Raw genomic sequence first — 8,509 nt, forward strand, 5'->3', positions numbered from 1 at the left:
TCATTCTGAATGTTATGTATCTTAAGATTGCGCTTTTCATGCAAATATGTGTGTGATTGATGTGGAGATTGAATTTGTCATTCAAGGAGTAATATGATTTAAAACCAGATTGATTTATTTTCCAATAAGGGATGATTAGCTGTCGTGAATAAGAAGATACGCAAGGAAAATAGATTTAGAGTTTTATGATGTCCAGGCCCATTCAAAATCTTCTATCTAAAGGCCATGTAAAACCTGGTTTTAACACACAAGAAATGAACGAAATAGTGAGAGAGTTTAAGGGTTTTAGTCTTGTGTGAGCTTGTGTATTGTGAGCCATTCATTCATCTTATTGATGATTGAATTGGACTGACTTTTGTGTTGTAATTTGTCCACTTTAAGCTTTGAAGCATGAGTGTGTGTTTACTTGGTTGAAGCTTTTAAGCAAGATCAAGTATGTATTCTTGAAGAGTGTCTTCTTTCTTTGTAATATTTGTTTTTCTATCACTACTGTGATTAAGGGGGAGTGAGTAGGGTCTCATATCTAAGAGTTCTTAGATAGAAGTCACACGGGTAGAGATTAGGTGTAAAGACTGTAACTTGAAGTTGTTTACTGAGAGTCTTTGAACTAATTATGTTTAGTGGATTTCCTTCCTGGCTTGATAGCCCCTAGACGTAGGTGAGTTTGCACCGAACTGGGTTAATAATTGCTTGTGTCACTTGTTCTATTGTTTCCTTGTCTTTTATCCTGTTCATATTTTAGTTGTTGTTCAGATATTAGTGTCGTGACATTACCTTCGGCATCTCATATCTGATACCAGAATTTCATTGATGTTGTCATGCATTAATTGTTGGTGTAAGCCCTAGAGACCAATACTTTGGGTACTTGTATCAAATTATTTATTAATAATAAAAGGTTTTTTCTTTATTATGGTTGTTTAATAAAGTCCCTAGAATAGCTAGTTCGTTTAATGTATCAAGTGTGACTTAATCATGAGATCCCATTAAACATAAGGACACTATTCTTAAAGTTTCTGTAGTCGAGATTTGTTGTGAAGTGGGATAACATTAAAGCATTAAGATTGGTGTGTGTATATAGACTGATGATCACATCTCATGGATCATGGATAAGTAGTTATCAAATCTTAAACATAAGTATGAATATTAGGAGTAATATTTCTACTGGGTTGACCCGCTATGAGAATACTATATAGAATGTTATGCAAAGTGTCATAAGTTATTCTCATGGTGATAATGGTGTATACCATCCTTCGACCTGAAACCACTATGGACCCTAGATGTAGAGTCGAGTGCCTTATTGCTGATCAAACATTGTCCGTAACTGGATGACCATAAAGACAGTTGATGGGTGCTCCACGAAGCATGCTAAGGGACATGAATGACCTAGATGGAATTTTCCCATCCTTGGTAACGGGATAAATGTCTACGGGCCCAATATTGAATTGGACAAGGATGACACGGTTTATCCCTTATGTTCAATATAGACATAAGGGAAAAAGGGTAATTATACACATAAGTATTATCACAAAAAGATTTGTCAGATCACATGACATTTTCTTGTCTTGGGTAGCAGTCATGTGTTGCTAGATACCGCTCACTATTTATTATGTTAAATACGTGATTTAATATAATTGCCAATACCGCGAAAACCTACAGGGTCACACACAAAAAGGAGGGATTAATGAGAGATAGAGTAAATAAGGAACATCGTAAGGTACGATGCACTTAAGTAAATTGTAGAACATCGTAAGGTACTGATCAATCACCATTTGCATTAAGTTTTCGTTACTGATCTGATAAGAAACCGAGGATTTTGAGACACTCTACAAGCATTTGTAGTACTTTTCAAGGCAATTTTACTTCCAGTTTAATAATTAAGCATTTCCATTCATTGTTACATTTTATTTATATTTTTGTGATTTTATGCGTGAGATATCTGTGTTTTTGTCCGACAGGTCCAGGTAGAAGAACCAAGGAACTCAGAGCAAGACAATGCGAGATTCCGACAAGCAAAGGAGTGGAAAACCCCGGTACAGGAGGCATGACATGGCCACCCAAGTCACCTGACATGGGCCGTGTCAGGAAGAGGGAGCATGCCAAGGAAAACAGTAGCCTGACATAGCCACCCATGTCAGGCAACATCCCCAACCATGTCAAGGGAGCCATGGGCGTGTCACAAGAACAGTAGGCTGACACGGCCACCCGTGTCAGCCCATGACTAAAATTGCCCTTTTCAACGAGATTTTGAGTATCAGGCTTTCAGAGAGATTTTTGGACATGTCCACTTGTTGCTTGGAATTTTCATTATAAAAGAGGACCTTCTACCTAAGAAAAGATCATCTTGGAACGATGCAAAACACAATATTGTCAAGCAATCAAGTATTACAGAGAGCTAGGAGTTCGGAGAGCTGAAGGTTTTCATGAGCGGAAGCGATTGAAGATCGAAGTCATCCAAATACTTGTAATGTGTAATTTCTATCTTGCATTTGTTTTGAACAATATGAGTAGATAAACCTCCCAATGCTAGGGGGTGTCCCTGATTTAGAATTGTAACAAATTTGAGTTTATGTTTTCATTTATAATATTATTTTTACGGTAACCTTTTGATGTGTTTAATGCTTTCTCTTTCGGACCAATCGAGATTGTTTTGTGGTTATCAATTAGGCTGAACCGCTATTTATAAGGTTTTCATAAGGTTACTCTACAGTAGATATCACCTAGGACTAGGGATACCCTGTATGAACCACAATATTCTTGATATAATAAAGCTTAACTTCACCTTATTTGCCTATGGATATAGAAATTAGGGTAGATTGATTAAAGGTTTTTTCGCCAAGGACTTGGGAGAAAATACCATTGAGAACTGGTAGTAATTGATATTTGTTGATGCAATAGTGACTCCGAGTTGTTACAGGGATAAATCATACATCTTCCCTGGCATTGTTCCTTTTACCCTGCAAACCCATATTTTCATTCTTATTTGCCTTTGCCTTTATTCTTATATTTTTACATCTAAAAACTAAATTAATACTTTTTGTTTAATTGACTGATAATTTGAACTCGATATTGACGTGTAGTCCTTGAGATCGACATTCGGGGAATTTCCTCATTATTACTATAAAAGGAAAAATAGTACACTTGCTATTTTTCCGATCAAGTTTTTGGTGCCGTTGTCGGGGACTGCCAAAATATAGAGTTAAAGTTTAAATTCAATTAAAATTTTGTTGCTCTGCAATAAAATTATTTTTCTGTCATTTATAATTTACTAATTTGTGTATGCGAGGAGAACCCTCAGCTGAATTTCTTTTTGACGCAGAGATCGAGAAAACCCTTCACCGAAGACGCAGAAACCAAAGGGCGGATTCCAAAGAAGAAAGTACCTCTGATCACTCAGAAGTCAAAGAACTAATGGCCGAAGTTCCTCCAATTCCACCTCCTCCACCTCCCGAAAGACTCCTAGGTGACTATGGAGGTGCAAACGCACCGGGTGACCGACTGACCATTATCAACCAACCGGTGAATGTGACTAATTTTCAACTGCATCCTAGCACAATCAATCAACTGGAAAGAAAACCTTTCATCGGAAAGGTTAATGAAGATGCCAACAAACACCTGCAAAGATTTTTGACCATGAGCACCACGTTGAAAATTGATGGTCATACTGATGAAGTAAAAAATTAAGGATGTTCTCATTCACTTTAGATGAAGATGCGGAAGAGTGGTTCTAGTATCTTCCAGCTGGCAGTATCACATTGTGGGAAGAGATGGAAACTGCATTCTTAAATGAGTACTTTCCAGCATCAGTATTCCTGAGAAAAAGGTATGAAATCCTTAATTTCAAACAGAAGGATGGTGAATCATTGGGAGATGCCTACAAAAGATTCAAAAGGGTCTTGGTAGCATATCCAACTCATAATATGGGTCAGACCGAACAAATGCAGATGTTCGTTAATGGGCTGAAAATAAAAACAAAACAGTTGATTGATACAGTAGCTGGTGGCTCAACAAATTTCTCAACAGCCATTGGTATTAAGAGGATTATTGAAGTAATAGCTGCCAATGAGCATCTAGAATTATACGAAAGGTGTACTAGTCAGCCAGAGGGGGTGATTGATCTAAAATTAGAGACAAATAAAATCCGTCTTGAAGACATAGTTGCTGCCGAAGTAGACAAGAAGTTGAAAGCTATGAATATAGGTACTCAACAGATAGCTCAGGTCCATCCGGCTCAGGATAGCACTTGTGAAATTTGTAATGGACCTAATCATACGGTTTATTGCTTTTCTACCCCCCAACAAATTGAAGAGATCAAATTCTTGAAGCAGAATAATCCATACTCTAACACTTACAACCCAAGTTGGAAGAATCATCTGAATTTCTCCTGGAAAGATCAAAGAGGGAATGTTCCGCAACAAGGCACAAGGCAATATCAAACTCAGTATCAACAACAGTAGCAACAACATGCACATAAAAAAGTTGAATAGGAAATCGCCATTGAAAAATTAGCCGCCTACAACATGCAGTTTCAAGAAGAAACCATAACTAATCAGAAAAACACCACTGCTTCCATAAAAAATCTCGAAGTCCAAATGGGTCAGATAGCACAACAGTTAGCTTCGAATTCTCAAGCCCCGGGTACCCTACCCAGTGGTACGATAACAAATCCGCGGGAACATAACACTGTTAACGGTGTTGTAACCCAAAGTGGGAAGTCAACAGAGGAAAACAATATGGAGAAGGATGGATTGTTAGAAGTAGATTTAGAAATCAAGGAAACCAAGGACCAAGATGAAGAAGTGGTACTACCACCTATCAAGGAGAAAGAAAATGTTCCAAAACTAGTCATCAAACTCCCTTACCCTCCAAGACAGAAGAAAAAAGATCAACATGAAAAAAAATTGAGAGGTTCCTGGAAATGTTCAAAAAGCTTGAAATAAACATCCCTTTTTCTGAGGCATTAGAACAAATGCCAATATATGCCAAGTTCATGAAAGACATCATCTTCAAGAAGCGTTCCACTGATATAGACCCAATCATCCTAACTAAAACATGCATTACTATTCTCCAAGGATTGAAAATCCCAATGAAAAAGAAAGACAGGGGATCGGTTACTATTACATGCACTATTGGTGATAGAAAATTCAAGAAGGCTCTGATTGACTTAAGAGCAAGTGTAAGCTTTATGCCACTATCCATCTATAAGAAATTAGGCATTGGCACCGTTCAAGATACTCGAATGACACTTCAGTTTGCGGATCGCTCTGTTAGGCGACCCTATGGGATTGTGGAAGACGTTCTTGTAAAAATTGACAAGTTTATTTTCCCAGTTAACTTCGTCATTCTGGAAATTCCCGAAGATGAGGAGATTCCTCTCATATTGGGCAGACCATTCTTGGAAACAGGACGGTGTATGATAGACATTGAGGAAGGAACAATGACCCTCAAAGTCTATAATGAAGAGTTAAAAATAGATGTGAGGAACACAATGCAATACAAAGATGATATTGGCACAAGCCACACTATAGAGATAATATATCAAGTAATTTCTCAAGAAATTGAAAAGCATATACCCCAATCATCATTAGAACGTGTCTTAAGTCTATCGATTTTTGAAAGTGATGAAGATGAAGGGGAGTCTGAGGTGCTCGCTATGATGGAAAATAACCTGAATGGATTAGATCTAGACCACATCAGTGGGAAGATTTAATACTACCACCACCATCAGATGTCACTGAAGAACCCAAAATAGGGGTAAATCTGAAGCAGCTACCAATAAATCTGAAGTATGTATTTCTGGATACTGAAAAAAAGATGCCCAATTATTATCAATGCCAGTCTACAAAGTGTCCAAGAAGCAGAACTCATTCAAGTTCTAAAAAAATACAAAGGCGCAATCGGATGGGCAATTGAGGACTTGAAAGGTATAAGCCCGACTGTTTGCATGCATAAGATATTAATGGAAGATGATCACAAACCAGTGGTGCAACCATAATGAAGACTTAACCCAACCATGAAATAAGTGGTACACAAAGAGGTTGTAAAATTGTTGGATGCAAGATTAACTTATCCCGTTTCCGACAGTTCATGGGTAAGTCCATTCCATGTGGTACCAAAAAAAAGGGGCATTACGGTAATAAAAAATGAGAAGAATGAGTTAATTCCAACCAGAACTGTTACAGGTTGGATAAGTGTGCATAGACTACAGGAGACTAAACATGGTAACACGAAAGGACCATTTTCCGTTTCCATTCATTGATCAAATGCTGGAAAGGTTAGCCGGACACGATTACTATTGTTTCCTAGATGGATACTCGGGGTACAACCAGATTGTGGTGGCCCCTGAAGATCAAGAGAAGACTGCATTCACATGCCCCTATGATATTTTTGCTTATAGAAGAATTCCATTCGGGCTGTGCAACGCACCGGCCACTTTTCAAAGGTGTATGACATCAATCTTTGCTGACATGCTCGAAAAGCATATGGAAGTATTTATGGACGACTTTTCAGTATTTGGTTCCTCATTTGATAAATGTTTAACTAACTTGTCACTTGTGTTAGAAAGCTGCCAGCAAACAAATTTGATCCTGAACTGGGAAAAGTGCCATTTTATGGTACGTGAAGGTATAATGTTGGGACACAAGATCTCCAATCGAGGTATTAAAGTGGACATAGCAAAAGTTTAGGTAATAGCTAATTTACCACCTCCGATAAATGAAAAAGGCATCCGAAGCTTCTTGGGACATGCGGGGTTCTACCGCAGGTTCATAAGAAATTTCTCCAAGATCACAACCACTAACAAGTCTACTAGTGAAGGATACACCATTCCTATTTGACAAAGAGTGCAGGCAAGCCTTCGAGACCTTGAAGAAGGAACTTGTGTCAGCCCCCATAGTTATTGCCCCTGATTGGTCTCTCCCTTTTGAGATAATGTGCGATACTAGTGATAATGCAATAGGGGCAATATTAGGGAAACAAAAGGAGAAGCTTTTGCCTGTGATATATTATGTGAGCCACGTATTGAACCCTACTCAAATGAACTATGCAACCACCGAAAAAGAGCTCTTGGTGGTTGTGTATGCGTTTGATAAGTTCAGATCCTATTTGTTAGGATCAAAGGTAATTGTGTATACTGACCATGCAGCTTTAAAATATCTTTTTGCCAAACAGGAATCAAAATCAAGGTTGCTGTGATAGATCCTACTACTACAAGAGTTCGACCTGGAAATCAGAGACAAAAAGGGGAGTGAAAACATTGTTGCTGATCACTTGTCTCGGATGACTCCGATTCAAGAAATAGAAGAAACACACCCCCTCAGAGATGAGTTCACCGACGAACGTATCCTAGCTCTTACGCATATCCCCTGGTTCGCAGATTACGCAAACTTTGTGGTAGGTGGACTAATACCTGATGACTTTGACTTTAACAGAAGAAAAAAGTTTTTGCATGATTGCAGGTTTTATGCGTGGGATGATCCGTTCCTGTATAAAAAGGGAATAAGTGGCCTCGTGAGGAGATGTGTTCCCGAGGAAGAGCAAAAGGACATTCTCAAAGCTTGTCACAACTCAGAATATGGAGGACATTTTAGCGGAGATAGAACCGCAACAAAAGTCCTCCAGTCTAGACTATATTGGCCTACACTGTTCAGAGATGCACAAGAGATAGTAAAAGAGTACAACAGATATCAGAGAACAGAAAACATATCAAAGAGAAATCAGATGCCTCATAATTCCATGTTAGAGGTAGAACTGTTTGATGTGTGGGGAATAGATTTTATGGGACCCTTCCCACCGTTCTTTAGAAAGCAATACATTCTGGTCGCAGTTGACTATGTGTCAAAATGGGTAGAAGTAGTAGCACTACCCACGAATGATGTGAAAGTGTTGATCAATTTCCTAAAGAACTGTATCTTCGCGCGGTTTGGGGTACCAAGAGCACTAATTAGTGACGAAGGTACCCATTTTCTAAACAAGCTAATGGAGAACCTGCTAAGGAAATACAATGTAAAGCATAAAATCGCCACACCGTACCATCCCCTGACTAGTGGATAGGTTGACGTGTCAAATAAGCAGATTAAGCAGATTCTAGAAAAGACAGTTTGCGCATCTTGATAAGATTGGTCGATCAAGCTAGAGGATGCACTATGGGCATACCGAAGAACATTCAAAAACCCCATAGGTATGTCCCCGTACCAACTAGTCTACGGTAAAGCTTGTCATTTGCCGCTCGAACTAGATCACAGGGCTTTATGGGCTACCAAATTTCTCAACTATGACATGTCCAAAGCAGGGAAATCACGGATCCTTCAATTACAACAGCTGGAAAAATTCAGAAATCGAGCATATGAGAATGCCAAGATATACAAAGAAGAAACCAAAACATCGCACGACATACGCATTCAGAAGAAAGAACTTCAGGAAGGACAACTGGTCTTATTATTTAATTCAAGGTTGAAGTTATTCCCTGGGAAACTAAAATTGAGATGGTCGGGACCCTTTATGATACAAAAAG

The 8,509-nt window shown here is 38.6% G+C and overlaps 1 protein-coding gene across 1 annotated transcript; it reads left to right on the forward strand.

The window, feature by feature from the left end:
- Window positions 1-4,589: 4,589 nt before the first annotated feature.
- Window positions 4,590-8,049, forward strand: LOC127136326 (uncharacterized). Its single transcript, XM_051062904.1, has 3 exons — window positions 4,590-4,905; window positions 7,168-7,243; window positions 7,455-8,049. The coding sequence occupies exons 1-3, from the start codon at window positions 4,590-4,592 to the stop codon at window positions 8,047-8,049; spliced, it is 987 nt and encodes a 328-aa protein (XP_050918861.1).
- The last annotated feature ends 460 nt before the right edge of the window (window positions 8,050-8,509 follow it).

Source organism: Lathyrus oleraceus, chromosome 4 (genome assembly GCF_024323335.1).
Source record: "Lathyrus oleraceus cultivar Zhongwan6 chromosome 4, CAAS_Psat_ZW6_1.0, whole genome shotgun sequence".
Lineage (NCBI taxonomy): Eukaryota > Viridiplantae > Streptophyta > Magnoliopsida > Fabales > Fabaceae > Lathyrus > Lathyrus oleraceus.

Coding starts and splice junctions, on each gene's coding strand:
- LOC127136326 (XM_051062904.1), top strand. CDS start 4,590: ATGGGTCAGATAGCACAACAGTTAGCTTCGAATTCTCAAGCCCCGGGT. Junction 4,906..7,167: donor ACATGAAAAAAAATTGAGAG/GTTCCTGGAAAT, acceptor TTTGCCAAACAG/GAATCAAAATCAAGGTTGCT. Junction 7,244..7,454: donor AATCAGAGACAAAAAGGGGA/GTGAAAACATTG, acceptor GCATGATTGCAG/GTTTTATGCGTGGGATGATC.